This window comes from Thalassophryne amazonica, chromosome 12 (assembly GCF_902500255.1).
Source record: "Thalassophryne amazonica chromosome 12, fThaAma1.1, whole genome shotgun sequence".
NCBI lineage: Eukaryota > Metazoa > Chordata > Actinopteri > Batrachoidiformes > Batrachoididae > Thalassophryne > Thalassophryne amazonica.
In genome coordinates, this window is record NC_047114.1 from 49,999,367 (window position 1) to 50,024,279 (window position 24,913).

At 39.8% G+C, this 24,913-nt stretch overlaps 1 protein-coding gene and 1 long non-coding RNA gene across 4 annotated transcripts in view; one reads left to right on the forward strand and one right to left on the reverse strand.

Annotated features, from left to right (window-relative positions):
- Positions 1-24,913, reverse strand: part of rnf220a (ring finger protein 220a) — a 507,503-nt gene that overhangs the window by 62,801 nt on the left and 419,789 nt on the right. For 2 of the 3 annotated variants that reach the window (XM_034183509.1, XM_034183511.1), the window contains exons 6-7: positions 20,598-20,640; positions 10,620-10,744 (exon numbers count right to left, since the gene is read on the reverse strand). In XM_034183509.1, the coding sequence (XP_034039400.1) occupies positions 10,620-10,744; positions 20,598-20,640 (168 nt within the window). The remainder of the gene's footprint in view (positions 1-10,619; positions 10,745-20,597; positions 20,641-24,913) is intronic. The other variant, XM_034183510.1, reaches the window with a different exon arrangement.
- On the forward strand, positions 10,176-10,495 carry LOC117522127. The gene is made up of 2 exons (XR_004564147.1): positions 10,176-10,220; positions 10,297-10,495. It is a non-coding gene; the product is annotated as an uncharacterized LOC117522127 (long non-coding RNA).

Consider the following 24,913-nt stretch of genomic DNA (forward strand, 5'->3'; position numbering starts at 1 on the left):
GGTTTTACAGCTTTAAAAGGTCTATAATAATTGTAAAAAAATAACGCTGACTACGTTGCGGTTTCGCGTATTACGGGCTATTTTTAGAACGTAACTCCCGCGATAAACGAGGGACCACTGTAACACTTTTTTGATTATACTACAAAACAATTAATAAGACGGCCACTTCTGACGCTCTATTGGCACACGTCGTGATTGGTGGAGTTCTTTTTCTTTGCCGTCTTCCTGGCTTCCAAGTCGTAAAATGAGGGTGTGTCTGAAGAGGAGTCTGAATATTTATGGGCGTGTTTATTAGAATTACGATTGTTTTCACCCGCCGCATTTATCAAGGTCACGTCAGGCGTATGCTGGAAATGGGCAGGTGCGCACTGCTTGATACATGTCACGGCAACTTTGGTGTACTTCAAATTTACACCGTAAATTTACGCCACAAGTGCGCAACGTTGATACATGAGGCCCATTGTACGTTCAAAAACCGCATGGCAGACTCGTGTTTCCAGAAGGAAAACATAAACAAAAGCTTTTTTCTTTTTTTTAAACTATTTCTTATGTTTACAAAAACTCTCGATGGGAGACATCAAAGAAAAAAAAAATACAAGACTTAAATGAGTTGAAGAATAATGGGGAAAAAAGAAAACAGAAGCTGCTTTCCCAAAGAGATGATCACTGCTTTTGCTCTCTCCGGTGTTTGCACATGCACAGTGTGAGAAATGCTTGTAGCGCTTCAGCAGCGGGATACCCTCATGACGGCCAACCAGAATATCAAACAGGTTTGATTTTCATCCGACCATATGATTGCCGATCGGCAGGTGGTCTTGAGAGGTTAAACGCAGCTTGTTACTCCATGTATACTACACGATGCAGGACGCGCGATTAAGCTGAAACTCTGCGCGATCCAAAAAATTCTCGCACGAGTGAAAAATCGGCTGAAAAGGGGCCAAAACTCACACAATATAAGCCCAGCTTTAATCAACAACATGTGCATTTTGCCCAGTTGTCAGCCTGAAATACCAAATTCACTGTTTCCATCGAATGCAGCATGAACTTCAAGCCACACACAACCACGCGTCCTTCCTGCTTCAGCTCACCAGCGATGAAATGAACTAATGTTGTAATATACCACAGAAATGACTACTTTAAAATAGCAAAATTTGTACACAAAAATCTAGTGTTCAGTCAGAGGGTCAATTAGAGCAAGTGTTCGATGTCATTAACACTCCAACTCATTTTGGATATGATTCTGGTTGACAAAACTTTGCCATTTGATTCTTCGGTTGCCAAAGTGCTCTGTGCGTGCTGACAATCCACACTGACTAATCTGATTAATGTCAATGGTGAGTCTCGCAATGGAATTGTCTTGGGTCCTGGATGGCAAGCACCCAGTCAGACAACCTGTGTATCCCCTCGCTCTAAAAGAACAATTTCTTTTACCACCAGATGAAAAGTGGGTGTCTCCTTGGCCTACATTTGGAATTGGATGTGCATTTTTATGTGGATTACTTTGAAATGATGACTGGGTGTGTTGTGTGAGGGTGGACTCTGATTCACATGGAGAGGGACAGACTCTGAACCTGGAAATTCCACTGGTTACAGCCAGTGCTAATTAACTCTTTCTAGTGAGAAAAGGCTAACTTGGTGACCAGAAGACACCAAACAAATATCTGTCACAATCACTGAACATGGAAAAGATAACCTAATGGCAACAAATAAAGACCATAATAGGTAAGTTTCAGTAATTTAATCTTGTCTGCAGCATTAATGGTAGCGATGTTACGGTGCCTCCCTCTCATTAGTTATTACATATATATTTACAAATACACCTTGCAGAGCAGTAGGACCACTTTTGCAGTTGCACTCTTTCAGCTTCATACACCATCAAGGAATCTTTTGTGGTGAACGTGTTTAAATTGCTTTAATTTCATGTTGAATTAGGCATGTGTCAGAGTAATGTCAATGTTAAAATTGGATCCCGACGAGACATCCTGAATCTGGATCAAAATGGTTACGAATCTGCCTTGTATTTTTCGTACTCTGGTTTATTTCATTTTTATCAGCTATATCAGGGCCCACACAAATTAAAGACTTGGAAGAAATTTAACCAGTCACTTTTATTATTCACTTTTGTTATCCTCACACAGCAATTGTTTTCATTCATTTATTTTTTTGGTGCTCCCATGTATTGATTCGGCACAGGTTTCTTCACCAGGTTTTTCACCCCTTGTGATGTAACCCCAGTAACAGTTTCAGTTGCCTGTATCATGCTAAACTGATCAACTGCTGTGAGTAAACTAGGGATGTGGAGATGAATCGATATGAATCAGTATCTAGATACAAACGTGCACGATGCGAGTGCATCGATTCATTCAGTGTGCATCGATTCATTTGATGGGTTAAATCACGGATGGATCGCTCGCTGCCTGCTTGCATCGAATTTTTTTCCGATGCACCTTGAATGCATCACGGACAGAAGCCTGAAAGTAGTTCTAACAAACATGGAGCCCCGCGACAACAGCAGCAAGCTCTCGGAGGAAATTTTCGATGCACCGAGAACATTTAAATCAGGCGTTTGGAAATACTTTGGCTTTTTTAAAAAAGATGGAAAACTCGACAAGTCACAGGTCATTTGTAAAGAATGCCGCACTGTTAAACCGTACACTGGCAGTACGACAAATTTAGGGACTCACTTGAAGAGAAAGCACGGCGTCGATACGGCCGCCGCTGGTCTCCCTAACTCGGATTCCTCTGAGACAGATTGTAAACCGAGCTCCAGCAGCACTGGTGAGAAAAGTATCTCAAATTACTTTTGCCAAGGCGGTACTCTGGCAGCAACCTCTACCTGTGCTAAAGCCATAACTGACACCATCTCCTACTTCATTTGTAAAGACATCCAGCCTTATAGTGTTGTAGAAAACGAGGACTCATACAGCACAGTGACAGCACACCATATTAATGAGGAGTGGGAAATGCAAAATGTTGTTCTACAGTCCAGAGTGTTCCACGAGGTCCACACAGGAATAAATCTGGCAGAAATACTGCGTGATGTTTGCCGCGAGTGGAATATTGGCGATAAGAATCCTATGTTGGTCATGGACAATGCTCGAAATATGATACTGGCTGGAACAGGTGCACAAATTAAGCCGCATGTGCGATGCATTGCACACACACTTAATCTGTCCTCGCAAAAAGCTCTGAAGGTGAGCACAGTGTCAAATCTCCTGATGAAAATAAGGAAGGTGGTCACGTTTTTTCACAAAAGCTCCAAAGCATGTGATGCTCTCTATGACCAGCACACCAGCTTGAACCTGAAACGCCACAAACTAGTGCATGATGTTTGGAATAGTTCCATGGAGATGTTGGATCGTTTTTGGGAACAGCAGCCTGCTGTGGCACTGGCAGCAAGGAAAGTCAAGCCAACCCGCGGAGAAGGCCCACCTTGCCTCACAGAGGATGAGATGACACTGATTCCAGAAATTGTTAAACTGATGACCCCCTTCAAATTGGCAACCAAGCTCCTCATTGCCCCAATACTGGCCAAACTGAGGGTGGTTTTTCAGCCAGATGACAGTGATCCACCAGTCATTGAGATGAAGGAGAAATTCAGACAGGACTTTGAATCCCATTACACCTACAACCCCTGGCAAAAATTATGGAATCACCGGCCTCGGAGGATGTTCATTCAGTTGTTTAATTTTGTAGAAAAAAAGCAGATCACAGACATGACACAAAACTAAAGTCATTTCAAATGGCAACTTTCTGGCTTTAAGAAACACTATAAGAAATCAAGGAAAAAAGATTGTGGCAGTCAGTAATGGTTACTTTTTTAGACCAAGCAGAGGAAAAAAATATGGAATCACTCAATTCTGAGGAAATAATTATGGAATCACCCTGTAAATTTTCATCCCCAAAACTAACACCTGCATCAAATCAGATCTGCTCGTTAGTCTGCATCTAAAAAGGAGTGATCACACCTTGGAGAGCTGTTGCACCAAGTGGACTGACATGAATCATGGCTCCAACACGAGAGATGTCAATTGAAACAAAGGAGAGGATTATCAAACTCTTAAAAGAGGGTAAATCATCATGCAATGTTGCAAAAGATGTTGGTTGTTCACAGTCAGCTGTGTCTAAACTCTGGACCAAATACAAACAACATGAGAAAGTTGTTAAAGGCAAACATACTGGTAGACCAAGGAAGACATCAAAGCGTCAAGACAGAAAACTTAAAGCAATATGTCTCAAAAATCGAAAAATGCACAACAAAACAAATGAGGAACGAATCGGAGGAAACTGGAGTCAACGTCTGTGACCGAACTGTAAGAAACCACCTAAAGGAAATGGGATTTACATACAGAAAAGCTAAACGAAAGCCATCATTAACACCTAAACAGAAAAAAATCAAGGTTACAATGGGCTAAGGAAAAGCAATCGTGGACTGTGGATGACTGGGTGAAAGTCATATTCAGTGATGAATCTCGAATCTGCATTGGGCAAGGTGATGATGCTGGAACTTTTGTTTGGTGCCGTTCCAATGAAATTTATAAAGATGACTGCCTGAAGAGAACATGTAAATTTCCACAGTCATTGATGATATGGGGCTGCATGTCAGGTAAAGGCACTGGGGAGAAGGCTGTCATTACATCATCAATAAATGCACAAGTTTACGTTGATATTTTGGACAATTGAAAGGATGTTTGGGGATGATGAAATCATTTTTCAAGATGATAATGCATCTTGCCATAGAGCAAACACTGCGAAAACATTCCTTGCAAAAAGACACATAGGGTCAATGTCATGGCACAGGGTCAATGTCAACGAGCAGATCTGATATGATGCAGGTGTTAGTTTTGGGATGAAAATTTACAGGGTGATTCCATAATTTTTTCCTCAGAATTGAGTGATTCCATATTTTTTTCCTCTGCTTGGTCTAAAAAAGTAACCGTTACTGACTGCCATAATATTTTTTTCTTGATTTCTTATAGTGTTTCTTAAAGCCAGAAAGTTGCCATTTGAAATGACTTTAGTTTTGTGTCATGTCTGTGATCTGCTTTTTTTCTACAAAATTAAACAACTGAATGAATATCTTCCGAGGCCGGAGATTCCATAATTTTTGCCAGGGGTTGTATATCCAAGACCTCCTCAACACTGCCTCAGCACTTGATCCCCGCTTCAAAGACCTGGAATTCCTGGATGATGACAACACTATGAGAGAGATGATATTCCTGGGGATAACTGCAGAACTGGAGAATATGGTAAGAAATAGAATATGCTCAGTATATTGTAATTAGTGTCTCTGTCTCACTCTATTTTTTTTCACTTAACGCTTTTTGTTTTAGGTTGTAGAAATATGTTATAGTTATTTGACACAGACATCACACTCACATTGTAAAGTATTAATATAATACTAATAATAGTGATATTACTTAGTATTATTAGTAATACTATTAATATAGCAATAATTACATCAGGCAGAGGAGGACACCACACTAACAGAGCCAAGCAGCTGAACCAGAAGGTGATGGGAGATGCCACAGAAGAGGAAAATGAAGTGGAGGAGGAGATGGAAGAAGAGGAGACAGGTTTGTTTTGCTTGGGAGTTGGGACTTATAGCATAACTAGTGCGTTGATTTGAAAACGGGATGTGATATTTTTGTAGACACATTGTAACTTAACTATACTTTATAATAGTGTGTTGATTTGACAATGGGCGTGATATTATTGTAGATATATTGTTACTCATGTCTCTTCTTTTGTCTTGTTTTGTCGTGTCTACCCTAGAAGGTGACCCTGAGTCTCCCAAGAAGAAGTCAGCCTTGGACCAGATGTTTGGAGGTTTCCTCAGTCCTAGAGCACCAAAAAAGACTATGAGGGAGAGAGCTAAGGAGGAAATAGCAAAATACAGGGGAGGGATAGTTTAGTTCTGAATGGCAATGTGTTGCAGTGGTGGAAAGAACAAGTGGATCTTCCACTGCTTTCAAAATTGTCCAGGAGCTACTTGTCCATCCCTGCAACAAGTGTTCACTCTGAACGAGTGTTCAGCACAGCAGGTGATATTGTGACAGCGGAGTGCAGTCTGATTCTTCCTGAACATGTGGACCAACTAATATTCCTGAAAAAAAACCCTGAAAAAAAGCCACATGAAATAAACCACCAAATTAGGTGTTAGCAGTGAGAATGGCATTTACAGATAAATATATTTTATTTGATTCTTTTGTTTGTCTTATAGACAGTGAGGGTCAGACACTCAGTGAGAGTGGTCCGTTTACAGCAGCTATGACTGCCAAATAATAGTTTGCATCTTTGCACAAGCAAGTGTAAAAGACCTAATTGTGAAAGGTTATTTTTACTTGTATTTTTCATAAAAATCTTATTTCTATTTTTTTGGTCTGCCTGCTGAAGAGTCCATATTAGTATCTGTCTGGCAGACAGGAATATGGACAATGCACTATTGAAAGTGTCACTTTAAGTTACTCATTGAAATTGATGTTGTCTTATTGTTTACTGTACTGTTTGACAGCGTGATTAAAGAAGTTCCAAATATGAGGAAAGGAAACCGATTCCTGTTACTTAATGTTGAATCTGGTAAATTTGTAGCTTATAAGGAGTAAAACAAGTCCTCTGCCTCTAGTAGAATCACAAGAACAATACCATAGTACCATACTGAATTGGAGTTTCTTATTTTCTATTTAAATTTTTCGTATATTTTTTTTGCATCATGTTGAATATCATCGTACTGCACCAAATCGCATCGTATCGCATTGTGAGGAATTGAATCGCCACCAAATACATATCAAATCGCATCGAATCGGGAACAGGGGTGAATCGTATCGCACCGTATCGCCATGTATAGTCATGTATCGCAAGATGTATCGTATCGCTGGTAGTGTATCGAGATGCATATCGAATCGTTGTCAGTGATGAGATTCACATCCCTAGAGTAAACATTACATTAATAGCTGCATGAAGCGATTCATTGTGGAGTTGTTACATGAAAGCTTGAAAGCACTGTAATCATCGTTATTTGAAGATGTTACTCTTAGGAAGGGTGATCAGAAAAGTCGTAAAAATAGGTACGGGTTGGCAGCTTTACCAATGGCTAGACAACAATAACATCATGTACAATTGTTTAATAGCATTGTCAGAATCCACCACCTCATGTTGCATAGCTTATGGACAGTCTTATTTTGATCAATTTCACCTTTGTGCATTGTTTTAAACCTAAGTGGGTTAAAAATAACATTTTTAGTGGAGGTGTGATAAAACACAGTTCTGCTCATATGTAGTAGTGGTATAGCAGAACAATGGCTCAGTGTTTAGCAAATAAATGAGCATCACATTTCATTTTTCTTAAAAACAACCTCATAAACGTCTTCTGAAGGAGATCAATAAACAGAACCACCACCAGACTGCACCAAAAACAGATATTACTGGTCATAATTCTTTGTTTGAGCTACAACCAGAACATTCAATGGTGTACTTTCTCTAAACTACAGAAGCTATAGAAGAGTATGTTCATATATAGGGAATACATGCCAGTGGAATTGATGCAACCATCTCATATGGGATAAATGATTCAGGGCCTGATTTACTAAAGGTTTGCTTGTGCAAAAATGTGGGCAAAAACAATAGCCCCCGCAAAAAAATGGGCATGCTGATTACTAACTGTGGGCACTGAGGACTGCATTTTTCAAATACACAAAATTGTGCATATTGTTCATTTTGGTGGGGGGGTATTGGCCCCAGGCCCCTCACAGAAATCCAAGCATTTTTAACCAAAGGGCAAAATCCAAGATGTGCACTGGCGCATATTGAAAAATTTATGTTTGAAAGTTAGGTTTCTGATCTAACAGATTGTGACCATCTTAGATTTCTGGGTTAAATTGATGTCACTACTTCAAGCTGATGTCAAAATTGGAATCCTAGAGTTTTTCTTTTGTTTTTTGTTTTAACCAGAACAAGTGTCTTCATACATGATTCTAGATGCTCTGGTCCAAAACTTCATTCTTCAAGATGGTACCAGGATTTTTGGGAAAAACTTGTGGGCTATTTCACCCCCTCCCTAACATCCCAAAATGTCTTGAGAAGTCAAACCAATCATCAAAACACCTTAGCCAGAGAATGGTGATGGAACCGAGGTTCTGGGCCCAACTAGGGATGGGTTTCGATAAGATTTTATCGATATTGATACCATTATCGATTCCGCTTATCGATCTGATTCCTTATCGATTCCCTTATCGATACCTCTTGTGAATTTTTTGTGTACGAAAAGTAGGCTTTACAGGTTTTCTATCTGTTTTATTCTTTTACTTCTGTTTTTAATTATGTATTTGAATTATTTTTAATTTTTATTTATTTATTTTAATTTTTTATGTTGAACTGTTCTATGTGAGGCGCCTTGAGATGGCTTTTGTTGTGATTTGGCGCTTTATAAGCCGATTAAATTGAAATTGAATTGAAACTGAACAACATTTTATTGAGTCTTAAAGTAAATAAATATGAAATTGGTCACTGGATCCTTAAACTCTGGACATAATAAACTCTACATGGTGGATCCTTGATCTCTGGACATGAACAGAAATAAACAAAATGTGTAGTTTTTGTCAAAAGCATTTCCTTTCAGACATTATTGGTATGAATGTCTTTCTATACCTCTGAGCTGAGCTCTTACAGCTGGCTATGCTTCACGTCAGGATGTAATTTATAAAGAATGCAGCACATCTCATTTTGGGAGGAAAAAACATTTTAGTCAATTGTAGTTTCTTGTCTGTATTATAACGTCTGTAAGAGGTGTCATTTTATTTAAAGCGGCAATTCGTTTTGAAGTTATTCATTCCGACCAGACTCTGTCTCAGTAGAGAGCCACGCAGCGTTTGGAGTTGTGCCAACGGAACGGAGAACGATTCTCGATTCTCGTTTCTTGATGGCAACAAGACATGAGTACCAGTTAGTGACTTTAATCCACACAAAAGTGACTCACGATATTTTAATGGCTTTGAGAGGGGTTAAGAAACGGACTTGCCATTTCTGAAGAGCAGTAAATCAAAGAACCAACGAGCTAGTGGATCGAAGCATTGCTTCACTGGTTCATGCTTCAAAGTGGTGTCGCGCTGCAGAAACGATTGATTACAGACCCGCTGCAGGGTCTGTAATCAATGTAGAGGAATGATCATTTTCCCGACAAACACCCTCAAAAACAACGGCTGCTCTGAAGGACCGATAAGGGAATCATTAAGCAAAAAGGTTATTGATATCGGTGGATCGAATCATTTCTTAAAGATACTCGAAAAGAACTGGTTCTCGATACCCAACCCTAAGCCCAACTACTAAAAGCAATTTTGCACGTTTGAAACGTTGGTGCTAACTTACCCAGTGTTGCACAGTCAGTGCAGTCAAGTATAAATCTGATTCAAAGTTATTTCCCATGAGCTGTTTGTATATGCATTTCTTTATTTTCACTCAATCCTCTTTAACACAAAACATCACAATTAAACAATACTTTATAGCCTTTTTAAAATTGTGTGACCTATTTTTAACAAAACAAAATATCCATAGGCCAGTAGTGTCACTTTCGATAAAATGGAAAACCAAGTAGAAAGTCCTCTGCACATATCTCCAGGGAAGCAGATGACATCTCCAGATGTCATCTCCAGAGATACTGGAGAGTAGAGTACTATAGAGTAAGAACCATGTACATACTATAAAACACACATGATTCTTACTCTATATCATGTCCTCTACAATTAAGTGACAGTGAAGAGAGTATATTAACAACAGGGTGAAATGCACCCAATCACAGGGATGCACATTTGAAGACTGGCACCTTAAACTGACATTTTAGGGAGAGTGGTGCTGAATTTGGACTTGTGTCAAACATTGCGACCTCCCATCACGAAGCACTTTCAATGCATATTCATTTTTGATTTGGTAAATGTTCAATAAACAACATGTATGTTTGTCTTTTTTTTTGGAATTTTCTTATAGCTGCAATTTATTGTCATTAACACATGCAAAAATACTCATTTACATACTGCTGTCTGGATCACGTTACCACTCATAGTCATGTGCGCAATCATTTTAAGTTAATCACTCACAAAATGGTCACAACCAACCAACAATGTACAAAAGTTTGGAAAGCCCACACATTAATCACTCCCTTAAACGGGATCCTAGTAAATCAGGCCCTTAATGTGTTTACCATTTGAAAACAGTTGTCAATGCAAAATGTAGACAACGCAAGCATTAGGAGTTTGATTACAATGTTTACACTGTAGTCAACAATAAATATTCTCCGGTTTAAAGTACATACGTATGTGCAAGCCACACTTGGCAAGAAAAACAGATTTTGAAAGTGACTGAGATCAACTAAAACCTGTTTATATTTTATGCTTCTGATTGACATGTTTATGACTGTGAACATGCTGCTGTCACCGTTACTTCCCATATGATATGAATGCATACCAGTCTCTAAAGAAAGTCTGAAAACAGGTTTATGTCTCAAAAAACTACAGATGCTATTGGTTTGTATCTACAGGTAAAGAAGTGACTGGCCAGCACTACAAGAAGAAAAAGGATAACAGTCTGCCTGACTGGTGGCAGGAAGAGTTTGGGACCAGATTTTCTACCTGGAGCAGGCATTGTTCCACATGTCTACTCATCTCCTCCTCGTTCCCAGCCAATGGGGCACTGCAGAGCGGACATACCTGGCCCCCTTCCTCAGGCTTCCTCCTCTTCATCTTTCCTATACGGGCTGGAAATGGCGATGGCAGTAAGGATGAACGGGGGTGGGAATAGAGGATGGAAAGAGAAAGACAAAGAACAGGTAAAATGGTAAGAATTTTAAAAGACAGCATAACATGGCCATGTCAAGGGGCCACTTGCACATTGCCACATACAAAGCTGAGGATCTGAGGGCCTATAATTTTCAAAATGTACACGTTCAAACTGGACAAATAAAACAAGTGAACAGAACTGCTGTCTATAGTTATGAATTCACTCTTGGTGCAGCAGGGCTGTACAGTGCGAGCGTTTTGCTCGCATATTGCGCCTAAAATTTGATTGTGCGAGGAAAAAAACAGGCGCACGTGTGCGAGAATGTATTTCAACCCTTTCATTCGCATTTTGCTCCTAAAATAAATACAGTGGTCCCTCGCTATAACGCGGTTCACCTTTCTTGGCCTCGCTGTTTCGCAGATTTTTTTTTGTCCAATTTTGCATGCTTTTTTTTTTTTACAGTGCATTGTGGTCCGCGGCCTCATCAAGCAGCCGGCCGCGACACCGCGAAGGGAGAGCACGCGCATTGTGTTCTGCGTGTCTGTTTATAAGAATCTTCTTGCCCAGAAGAAAAAAGAGCGCCAACAACTACCCATAACTGTGTTCTACACTCGGAAAAAGACACCTGCAGCGAAGTGTGAGTCAGTGGGAAAAGACGTGACAGCGCAGCGGCGCCAGGACGAAGAGGCGCGATCAGAGGAACTGTGAAATACTGGTCAGTCACTATTAATAATTTCTTATGTGTCCAACCTCGTACGTTGATCGTTAAAATAAAATTTGTTAGTTCTAAAAGCCATCATAATTATTTATAAGAAAACGTTCTATTTTTATTTCTCAAACAAATGTTTGGGCCTGAAAACAGGTTGGTCTTATTTTTCTACTCAGGTTTTAACTTTGAGAGTGTTTACACACGAGAGAAAAGTGAGAAAATGTTCATGCCTGATTGAGAAAAGTGTATAAAGTGTGTAGTGAGGGGTTTTACAGCTTTAAAACGTCTATAATAATTGTAAAAAATAACGCTGGCCACTTCGCGGATCCAGGATCACCCTGGAGGGGCCAGCTTTAGAGGACTTTGATCCACATCCTGCTGTGGACCGTTGGTTGAATGTAACTAAGCGTAGCAGGCGACCTGAGTATAAAAAGTGGGACCGGGATGTTATGTGTGTGTGAGGGTTTAAATTAATACAAGAAATACACAGCAAAAAGTAATGAAATGGACAAAAGCAATGATGTAAATAACGATAGAAAAGTAAAAAACAATGAAATAAATAACAATAGAATCATATAAAATGTGCATGTGTGTGTGGAAAAGGTACTCTCTGTACAGTATGTGTCTTTGCGTTAATAATAAAATTGTATCAAGAAATTTCACAGTGCTCCTAAATTTTTATCTGTGCTCCTAATTTTTTTCATTTAGGAGCGCCTGTGCTCCTCGTGAAAAAGCTAAGCGTACAGCCCTGTGCAGGTTGTAGGTGATAAGCAAAAAGCGACTACAGATATGACACCAATTTTCCTAAATGTACTTTATGAAAGTTTTTTAACATCAAAGCAGCAATACATTAACAAAATTAACAATACAGTAAAGACTACCTGTGAAAATCACGCTGTCATGACTTGGGGTTAGGCAACATAAAACTTTTCCAAAAAACATAAAATCTTCTTAACTAGGGATGTCATGGATTACAAAAGCCAGGGTTTGGACATGGTTTTTAAGCCATGGATTAGCTCGTTTTTCAGATCAGCCAAAAAAGAAAGACAAATACTACTTTCCACTTCATTAAAAAAAAAAAACTTAATGGGCAAAGAAAACATGAAATGTTTGCTTGTGGTCCTCAATGAAAACAAGATGATTTCTACATTGTATGATGTAAGGGGAACAATAGTAATATTATTTATAACTCTTTCAGGATAAATACATTTGTCCTACCACATTCATTTATAGGGTTGGGTATCGAGAACCGGTTCTTTTCGAGAATCGTTAAGAAATTATTATATCCACCGACATCAATAGCCTTTTCGCATAACGATTCCCTTATCAGTCCTTCAGAGTGGCTGTTGTTTTTGAGAGTGTTTATCGGGAAAACTACCATTTCTCTATGTTGACTGCAGACCCTGCAGCGGGTCTGTAATCAACTGTTTCTGCAGTGACTGTTCTTGAAGCTTGAAGGAACGAAGCAGTGCTCCGACCCACTGCTTTGTTGGTTCTTTGCTTCGCTGCTTTTCAGAAGCGGCAAGTCCGTTTCTTAACCCCTCTCAAAGCCATTTAAAAATGTCAGTTGTGAGTCACTTTTGTGCGGATTAAAGTCACTAACTGGACTCTTGTCTTGTTCCGAGCAAGAAAGGAGAATCGTCCTCCGTTCCATTCGCACAGCTCCAAACGCTGAACTGATGTCTGCCGAGTCAAGTTAGAGTCCGGCCGGAATTAATAACTTCAAAGCGAACCACCAATTTAAATCAAATGACACCTCTTTCCAAGCATTGCAATACAGACAACAAACCAAAACATTTTTTTCTCCCAAAATAAGCCATCGCCCGTGTTTTTTGAATTACATCCTGACGTGCAGCGCAGCCGGCTGAGCTCAGCTCAGAGGTATGTAGTAAATGCTTTTGACAAAAACTACAGATTTTGTTTATTTCTATTGATGTCCAGAGATCTAGGATCCACCATGTAGAGATTTTATTTATGTCCAGAGATCAAGGATCCAGTGACAAATGTACAGATTTATTTTATTTCTATTTATGTCCAGAGATCAAGGATCCAATGACCAATTTCATATTTATTTACTTTAAGACTCAACAGAATGTTGTTAACATAGAAAACCCGTAAAGCCTACTTTTAGTACACAGAAAATTCAAAGGAGGTATTGATAAGGGAATCAACAAGGAATCGGATCGATACGCGGAATCGATAATGGCATCCATATCAATAAAATCTTATCAATACCATCCCTTTTTATTCAGATCAGTGGCCCTGCCGAGAGGACGCATGGAAGAAGTTGGGAACACAGTCTTTATTTTCCGGAGCGATGGATTTTCTGCCACCATGGCTGTGGGTATTTTTGGGGCACAGCAAAAAACAATCTCAACAACTCACCAAACCTAACATAATTGTTTTGCCTCTGAGTTGACCAGATCACAAACCTAGAGTTTGGACATTGGGCCACTTATCCCTCACTACACACACACACACGCACACATGCCTTTTTTCAGGTCAGGTCGGACGGATACGGGAGCATATGCTGGTGCCATGCCTAACCACATCCATCACACTACAGAACAACTTTGATTGATGGATGGTAGCCATCCAGGTAGACAACTGGTCCAGCCACCTCTCTTGGCAGTATCTATCCACCTGTCACAACCAGGTGAAACGTGGATGTCTCTCTGGCCTTCTTGACCTGCTGGGATCCTCAACACTGAGGCACCTGAATTAAGCCCAGAGTTACTCAGCACATGGCCAAAACGTCATGGCTGGCATTCCCTCATAATGTAAGCGATAATCCTCATAATTCTCATCAGAGTCTCAAGTAACTGTTCATTTGAAACAGTCATTCCAGCTGTATGCCAAGGATCCTCTGAAGAGACCTAATACCAAAGACATCTTGTCATCATGCATGTCTGTGGGTAGCTACTACAATCTCACAACCATTCAATTGTAACCATTCGAATTCTAGCTTAATTCTACTTATATTTTTACTTTACGGAGTTGCTATTCGCCCAACCATTGGTTCAATAAAGTAAATACGCAAGCATATATGCCCAACCACAACCGACCAATGAGCGTGCTTGTAAGTTCACTTCCGGTTTCAACGCGGGAGGGAAAAAAGGCAGATATTTTCTCACCGGCTGTGGGAGGGTTCGCACCCTGCAGAGGGGCTGTGATCTAAAGTGGTTGTGTTTGGCTCATCAAACCCAGCGAACTGTGTCAAACTAACACCATCTTACAGTCAACAAGCAGCATCTTGTTCAAAAACTGTTTCGTTGTCGTTAACAGGCTTACATTCAAAATACTTCTGAAGTTCGTCTGCTTTCATCCATTGTGGTGTTTTCGCAAAATTAAAGACGGCGCCGTTAAATGTGTCAAACATACGCCGCAATAGAGCCTTAAAAAGTGGTGTTAAAAAAAAAAGTAATTTAGATGCACAAAACGTGTCAAATACACAATCACGGTTGGGCGAATAAGGTAAGACATCATATTCATCTGCCCAGTGGTTGGGCGTGTAATGTTCAATGTATGTCTTATCTGCCCAACGGTTGGGCGAATAGCCTTTACCTTTACTTTATTGTTTGGTTAATTTTCACTTCAATGATATTTAAAATTTTGGGTATATAAAACAAAATACACTGTTAAAATGCAAGATTTGGATGCTTCGAAGGTTCATTCAATGAGTAAATTTTTACATGGTAATAAACAAAGGTAATAAATAAAAGGAGAAAAATAATTAAAGATGAGTGAATATATTTTAATTTTGAGCATGTAATTTAAATAATTATTAAGAATTAGGCCTATACCTACAATTATATATAGACTAATAATTACTGGCCCTCTATTCTCAATTCTTTACAACATTAGAAGGATATCTGAGTGATAGCGGATATGGCTAAACTTGGCCCCCTTCTGAAATGTGTTATAGAAATGACAAGAGCCAGATATGTCAAGATTCCCCTTCCCACTCTCTGCTTCTGTTTCTCCTTTCCTACTTTTCTCTCCTGCCAGCTACACCCCATCACCACACATTTAATTAGAAATTTAACAGAGCAGAACAGCCGTCATTGCGCCCCAAGTCTATGTCGTTTTTCTTAACTGCAAATGGCGCGTAGGGGCATTAATTTTTAGCTGGCTGGGAAAGCAGAGGTTGCCAAGAGGGACTGTGGTGAGGCACGGAGGCAATATACCATAACTGCAGGGGGAAGACGATGGAAGGAGAGACTGAGAGAGTTAAAAAGAGAAATGGCTTCCTCCTCCTCCCTGCCAATTGTCCCCTGACACTAATCAAGGGGAGCGTTGTTAAATAGAGAAGGGAAAGGGCTGCTAATTAGGTCCGGCAGGGATCTCTGTCCCTTCCAACTGTTATACCCCACGCGAGAACCATTCTTAGTTCCACATGACCACAGAGCGAAATGCAGCAGAGTGTGGAGTTCAAACTCAGTTTCTAATGGTTCCTGTCAAGGGCTTTTGATTAAAAAAAAAAGCTCATTCTTAATTATGTCACCTCAGGATGCAAACATAATTTGCTGTAATAAAGCAAAGATGTTATCAAAACAATTCTGAAGATGTGAGGAATTTCAACAACCTGTGAGGAAATGAAGAGGACTTTAAAAGATGAAATAGGTGACAAATTAAGTGATGTTCATTTTAGAGCCATACAGATCTATTTAGTACCTGGTCACGACTCAGCAGTGACATTTCTGTGTTTAGGAGCCTGTGAGGTTGAGAGTTTGAGAGACAGACAAGTATGAGAGGCATACTTTACTGAGTCATGATGATGTTGGTATCTTTTAAGGAGAACAATGGTTCAAGACTCTTCATGAGAAAACACTGCATTTTTCAGATCCATGACTTTTGTGATCCATGACACCCCAAACACACACAGTGATGCACATCTCAAGAATCTGACATGCATGTGATCACTGGTGGTATGACCTGTTCTCCCTGTGGAAAACATTCTGAGCGATTCCACCGAGTGTGCACACCATAATTAGTGACCAGTATATTTAAGTATTGTCATCAGATCATTAACTAAGTCTGAAATCACAGGGTTGTTGTTTGGTTGGTTTTTATTATGAGCGCGTGAACATGCTCAGTTGGCTGACTGAGGGTGTGCAGACATGGACCCCTTTCAGCCCCCGCAGTCAATGACGCTATATACAGTGAGGCAAATAAGTCTTTAAACCGCTGTTGATTTTGCAAGGTTTCCCATAAAGAATGGAGAGGTCTGAAATGTTTATTGTAGGCACATTTCAACTGAGAGACAGAACAGCACTTCACTTTTTCCATTGTGTTATCCCCAGTCTCATTCCAAAATGGAGTAAATTTATTTTTCCCCTAAAAATTCTACTCACAACACCCCATAATGACAACATGAAAAAGTTTTGTTTTTTACTTTTTGCAACTTTATCAAAATAAATCCCCCCCCCCCAAAAAAAAACAAAACTTAGAAATCATACGTACATAAGTATTCACACTCTTTGCTCAATACTTTGTTGATGAACTTTTGGCAGCAATTACAGCTTCAAGTCTTCTTGAATATGATACCACAAGCTTGGTGCACCTATCTTTGGACAGTTTTGCCCATTCCTTTTGGGAGCATCTCTCAAGCTCCATCAGGTTGGATGGGGACAGTTGTCCGCAACCATTTTCAGATCTCTCCAGGGATGTTCAATCAGATTCAGGTCTGGGCTCTGGCTGGGCCACTCAAGGACATTCACAGAGTTGTCCTGAAGCCACTCCTTTGATGTCATGGCTGTGTGCTTAGGGTCAATGTCCTGCTGAAAGATGAACTGTCGCCCCAGTCGGAGGTCAAAAGCGCTCTAGAGCAGGTTTTCAACCAAGATGTCTCTGTACATTGCTGCATTCATCTTTCCCCCAATCCTGACAAGTCTCCCAGTTTGACAGTGTTGGGCTTGAGACCAGAGGATCCTCGGTTCAAATCCCAGCCTGACCGGAAAATCACTAAGGGCCCTTGGGCAAAGTCCTTAATCTCCTAGTTGCTCCCGGTGTGAGTGTCTTGTAGGGCAGTACCCTGACATCGCGGTGAATTATTATTATGAAGCGCTTTGAGCATCTGATGCAGTTGGAAAAGTGCTATATAAATGCAGTCCATTCCCAGTTCCTGCCACTGAAAAACATCCCCACAGCATGACGCTGGCACCACCATGCTTTTACTGTAGGGACGGTGCCTGGTTTCGTCCAACCATGACACCTGGCCAAAGAGTTCGATTTTTGTCTCATCAGACCACAGAATGTTGTTTCTCATGGTCTGAGAGTCCTTCAGGTGCCTTTTGGCAAACTCCAGGCGGGCTGCCACTTGCCTTTTACAAAGCCATACAGGCCTGATTGGTGGATTGCTGCAGGAATGGTTGTCCTTCTGGAAGGTTTTACTCTCTCCACAGAGGAATGCTGGAGCTCTGACAGAGTGACCATCAAGTTCTTGGTCACCTCTCTGACTAAGGCCCTTCTACCCAATCACTCAGTTTAGATGGGCAGCCAGCTCCAGGAAGGGTCCTGGTGGATCTGCACTTCTTCCATTTACTGATGATGGAGGCCACTGTGCTTATTGGGACCTTCAAAGCAGTAGAAATGTTTCTGTAACCTTCCCTAAATTTGTGCCTTGAGACAATCCTGTCTCGGAGGTCTACAGACAATTCCTTTGACTTCATGCTTGGTTTGTGCTCTGACATGCACTGTCAACTGTGGGACCTTATATGTAGACAGGTGTGTGCCTTTACAAATCATGTCCAATCAACTGAATTTACCCCAGGTGGACTCTGATTAAGCTGTAGAAACACGTCAAAGATGATCAGTGGAAACAGGATGCACCTGAGCTCAATTTTGAGCTTCATGACAAAGGCTGTGAATGTTGTACATGTGATTTCTTAGTTTTTATTTTTAATAAATTTGCAAATATCTAAAAAAAAAAAAAAAAACTTTTGTCCACATTGACATTATGGGGTAGTGTGTGTAGAGGTTTGATGGAAAAATTATTTCATCCATTTTGAAATAAGACTGTAACATAAAATGTGGAAAAAGTGAAGCACTGCAAATACTTTCTGGATGCACTGTAAAATATTTCTAATAATACTTCGATCTTACCAACTTTCTAAAAATATTTATAAAAAGCACTCATAGCTATGACTAAACCATGGTTTGGATCAAATTAGGTTTGCCTGGGCTGAAGACCAGTAGGCCAAAGTTACACAGGCCCCCACATTATTGTTCACCAAGATGTGTTTGAGAACACGTATACCAACATTAACACAAAGAACACACAATAATAATAAACGAAGTGCGCATCTCAGGCCGCGCGGTGCATTATGGGTAGCCTAAATTTTTCAGCTACCAACCCACAAGCTATGGCGGCGGAAAGCAGCGAGGAGTGCTGTGATTTGGATCATTTCAACTGCTGGAAAGTTGAGGATTTAAAGCGTTTTTGTAAGCTCCGCAGATTGCCTGTTACAACCAGGACTACATACGGCAGTGGACAGAAATAGAAAGAAGAGCTGGTTGTGCTTGCGTGTGCTGCATCTGTACATAAACTACCATTAGTGCCGACGGAGGAAAAGCGCGCTGCTGTCGAAAATGACCAGTGCTTGTTGATAGTTGGAGACAAACAAATTTCTGACCCCTTGAAGGCAACTGACGGATGGTTAGATGAAGTCCAGAGACTGAAACTGTGGATATTGCAGAATATTTACTAAGCAGGGATGAAAAATCGCAACTCTGCCGGCTTCATAATGACGACAATGACGGTGAGTCTCACATATAACATCTTTGGTTTCACGTTTGTTTTGATAAGTTGACAGACATACAATATGTGCATGCATGCAGTTTGTTCATAGAACATGTCAATATTACAATATTACGCATCACGTCATTCATGGCAAGACATTACAGTCATAAGCCGATGCACGAAAACGGCAGCACGGTTTCAGGATACTGACAAAATAAATGTGTGCAAGAAACTTACAATTTTAGTCCGACTTTCTTTTCTGTGGCAAAATTGTGTAGAATGAACGATGGTTTACGACCACATTTCTTCTTCTTTCCGTCTGTGTGTGGACTCGGCGGAGCATTGCAATCGTCTGTTTTCAGCCAACTTTCAAGCCTATAAATTCCATTCGAGCATTTGAAAACAGCACAATGCGCCCCTGTCATTATTGTATGTGTCGCTTAAGGCTTAAAGCCTTTGAAACAATCCCTGTAAAAGCCTTAACTTTTACAGTCCTCTAATGCTACTGTATACGAAATTCATTGGGAGCAGTGTGAGTGTGGTAGCTGGGATTTTTGCCCCCGTTTGACCCACGCATGCGCAGATGCGATGCGCACTTCGCTTATAGTCACAGATCTGAGAGTAAGGCACATACAACAGGTCTGTTTTTCAAAGGAACTGTGTCATATCATATTGTCCATGGTAATACCATAATATTACCATAACATACATAAATTAATTAATTATCTCTCTATGAAGACTTCTGAATGGAATTGTTTCCTTCGCACGTCTTCATATGGTGTGTAAAGTCTGTCTTAACTTCACAGATTGATTTAGGAGGAATTGCGTTTCAGAAGTTAGTAGTTTATTATTATATGAGTAGAAATTACACAAGCAATGTTTCCTATATACTCCTTCAACTTTACAGTTGTGAGGGTTTTACAAATAATTTCATGATTAAGAGAGTTATAAATGATCACATGGTTAAAAATGATTTATTAAAACATTGGTTAGAACTTTTAATTTTATGCAATCTAATCACAAAACATAAATTATGCATGGTCAGTGGTGAAAAGCAGTCACACATTTTATTTATTTATACTCAATTACTGCTCATTATCCTTTGGATTTTTTAACTTTAAATGTACCTAAATGTTTCTGCACAGTGAAGTATGCTCAAAATTAACGAATGAATAAATAAATGAATCAGTGTGAGAACGTCAAAGCCCAAACTTTTAGTAAATTAAAATAAATAAATAAATAAACGCTGATCCACACAAACTGGTTCATTTTTTCATAATCAGTGACAGCCTGGGCATTAACAGCCAACAAACACACCCAAACAGATGCAGCCACAAATGTTACAGGTCATTCACAAAATCTAAAAATAAATGTACCTACCATTTAATCTTGTTTGCCTGTTTGCCCGAACTCGTAAAAACGTCTGCAAGCAGAGGGGGGAAAAGAAGGTAAAAACACTCATTAGATAATAAAGTCATGTTAGAACGTGCTTATAAGTGCAAACTAAACTTTGCAGAACAGGATTACTCTGGATGTTACGGGTTGGGGGCTGCAAACCTACTTCTCTCTTGTTTTCAACCTCCTCCATGACTGAGCACTTTCACTCAGAGCTCCCTGCACAGCCGTTAAAACTCATAGCTGCCAAACAGTTCAGTGTGTTTAAGCACAATCCACACCGCTGTAAACGCTTAAAACCGCCTAAACTTTCATACGGATGGAAAAGGATTCAAAGTTGCGCTCCAAACAGCAAATACTCCTCTCGTCCGACGCCATGTTGTATTGTTTTGGTCATGTGACCGCGAGGAAACGGAAATGGTGAAGAGTCACGTGTGGTTCCCAAAACCGCCCGCTAGGGGTCAGCAACGGGACTCATAGGAGGACCACAGCAATGGTCTCTCATTACACAGCATTTACTGACAGCAACGCCAGTTAAAGGTGTTATAGTATTGTCAAATAAACATAAAAAAATAAACAAGTATTTAAATAATAATGTAAGACATTATTAATCATTGTCTTCTTGTGAGGTGCACCTTATTTAACTGTCTTTCCTCCTGCAACTTTGAACTCAATATCCAGTTTTCTGTTATTCATCAAAAAATAACCAACGAGGTGAAAACACATTCAAACACACACGCACGCACGCACACACACACACACACACACACACACATATATATATATACATATATATATGTATATATATATATATAATTTTGGTAAAAAGTGATGAAAAATATTGGTTGAGCTAATAGGATGAATAAATAGAATAGTTTTGACAGTGTTGAATGCTTGGTCTCCAAAGTCAAGGTCAAACAAGCTCAACGTCCATTGGATTCTATGATATGTCACATATGTCAACACGTAACATGATAACTAAGCATGACACATGGTCCAAACTATTCCTTTTTAAAACTCTATTAACTAATAATTTGCATCACTTTTTACCAAAATTGTCACAGATTTGCAGTCAGAGATAGTCCAAACTATACCTTTTTGCAATTGCTATGATCAAGCAAATAATGTGACATAGTTTTCAATGTGATTAGAGCATCTTTTAATTTTGACCCCTGTGTAATTCTTCAATTGGCCCCTACCTGGCTGCCTATTGAAAATTCAGGTGGCTAATCGGTTATTTAAAAAGAGTTCATGTCTAAGTAGTATTTGTGCCAAATTTGATGCTTGCATCACCATTTGCAGGATTCCATTTTAAATATTCTCTCACTCTAAATATCTGCCGCACGACTTAGTTCTTTGTTACTTTTTGTCTTGAATGTGTTATATTGCTGTGTTTATTCATTCATAATGATTAATCTGTTTAAAAAAAAAAAATAAATATAATAAATCCATACAAACCTGTGTGTGCCAGAGACTCCGCTCATGGTGGTTACAAATTCAATTTGAATAGTTACAATGCAAACATGGTGCACATTAAATTATACATTCATGTTCAGTTAAATCTAGAGCGTTAGTCGTGGGTGGTCCGGGATGCCTCGGGTAAGTTTCCTGATTCATTAAAAATAATGATATTGTCTTTCAAAGTACAGCATTATGGAAATAATTAAGTGAAAGTGAGGTCAGAATCCACTTCAGTCTCTGGTAGAATGTGCAACTCAGGTCTACTGGGATTCAAACCCGTAGGCTTCAATGTCTTTAGCAAAGTGCTGACTAAAGCATCCAGTCGCAGTTACAGATGCCCTCTCTTTGACAGAGAGCGAGCAGCGGTTCAAGCCTCTCACCGGCAACCTCTGTCCATCAACAAGAGCTGACAAGCAGTCCAGTCTCCCTTTTTTCTACCCCTGCATTCATCTCCTCATTCCTTCTCTTTCTTCTCTCCTCCATATCAGCTGTTGAGTTACAGGCTCACTTGCACCACAAGCACCACTACGATATCATTACAATGGAGTCATCGAACATCTTCTGATGGGTCAGAAGAGAGCATGAGGAAACGAGCCTGTTGTTGCATAAGATTGTGACAAAGTCCTCCATTATGCTACATTTCCAGGGTTGTAAAGAGAGTCACCTTTGACTTAATCATTTGTATAATATAAGGTGATTTCAGCAGTTTCACTTAATGAGAATATCTACTTTATCGCTATAAGGTCTTTACGAGCTGTGTCATCATGAACGTATGGATGTAATGTCTGCTTGGACTTAATAGTTCTTATTTTATGGTGTAAAGGGAGAACCCACTTAACCCAGTGATACATCACGGCCGGGAGAAATTCCTGAACAAAGTTTGATGAATACAGAGATAAAAAACAGTTAGCATGATTTGAAGCAATGATTGTCCTGTTGGTTCATTTAAACCTGAACAACACACAGAGGGAAAAAAGGTACTAAAATGTTTAACTTTACCCTTAGACTTGCACACAACTCATCACTGCACAGATAAGATGATCTACAAATACATCAGTAAATACATAAATAATAATAATAAAATCTCTGTTCAGGAATCTCAACACCTCACAATAAAAGCTAACAAGTTTGCAGAATTTAAAAAAGAAACTCAATTTTTACCCGGGGCCATCAAATATGGCCACTGGGTATTGCAAAAACTTTGTGTCTGTCCAGTGGCGGTTCTACACTGAATTACTCCCCGGGCGAGATCCTCTCAGACCCCCCGCCCCCATTTTTTTTTTTTTGCACAGTCATTTTTAAATTATTATTATTATTATTTAAATTATTATTTTTTATATATATTTTACAAGTGCCCCCTGAAATTGCAATTGAAATTGACATCAAAAGACCGCAGGCTACAATATAGCTCTTCTACAAAACATCCATGAATTGCAAACTTGAATAAGCACGCCTTTATATGCTAAATGTCTGTCATTAGACACTTTATTAATCTGTCTTTCAGGGAGGAGCAATTAGCTCTTTTATTAAGGTGCATATTAGTCTCAACATTTAGCTTAATGTTTGTAAATCATAGGCTAAATGTGTAATTATTTAGCATTAATTAATCTGCAAAAGTTTTAGGTTTGACAGAAATTTGATAATGTAGTGTTTGCTTTTTTCTCCTAATTTTTTTGGTCTTCATCTGTGGGTCAAAAGAAAATCTAAACTGTTACTAGCATTCCCATGCCAATGAAATCAAATGTGATTCTTTTTCCCACATCAAATAAACCAGTTAATTTAAGCCTCATTTTAAATTATATTATATTATTATTATTATTTTATTTTATTTTGTCAATGTACATGACAATAAAAAGAGAGTTTCTTGTAAAAATTGGATAACACACACTCTTGCAGGCACACAAAAAGGTCAGATTCAAGTCACTTCAGCTAGAAATGTAAACGGAGCTCCTGTCCTCTCTGGTGAGATTCAGACTCATTGTTCCACCCTGTCTGTCCGCTTTCAAGTGCCATTTCTTTCATAAACTAGCTGCTGTATCGTTCGCTGGAGTTCTGGTTCTGCTCTGCTGCATCCTAAGTGGACATCTGGCAGAGTGGAAACACCGTGGAGGCGGAGCAGCAGGGAGCAGTGAGCACGATGGTCAGTCCGGAGATGCGGAGCAGAGCGCACAGGCCAAGGGGGAGCGCACCTGTCCCTGGTTACACAGGAGGCAACCGCCAAACCTCTGTCACGCAGGGGCGCCTACTTGCAGCTGCGGGCGTCAATTTCCCAATTCCTCAAACAGTGATATAACTGCTTTGCGATGCAGAATGATTTTTCTTTTTAAGTGCTTGTTGTGCCACCCCTATATGTGTCATGAAAAAATGCACCCCGGGCGACTGCCCGCCTCGCCCGTACCAAAAACTGTCTGTGTCCGTCCATCCATCCATCTGTCCGTCTGCCTGTCTGTCTCTGTTCAGCACAAGTCCAGTCCTATTACTGCCAGAGTCTTTCAATTCACCGGGAACATTCTTGGAACATAGACCTTAGACAAGTTCAAAGATGGCTAACCTTGATTAATTTTAGAGGTATTTTAAGAGGTTAAAAAGTCACATTCTGTGTCATTCTGTTTCATTCTGTTCTGTTTTTTGTTTTTTGAGGGGCAGGGGTGACAGCCAATCAGAGTGATGTGTTGTAACAGAAATATTTGTGGTTTGCCCTGGTGGAGAAACAACGCAGGTTTCACTGGAACAATGGCAACTTTATTACACTTAAGAACAGCCTCTGGGTGTTACGATCTCACTCGCTTTTATCTTCTCTCGTCTCTCTGTCAGCTCTCGGCACAGCAGCCTCTATGGTG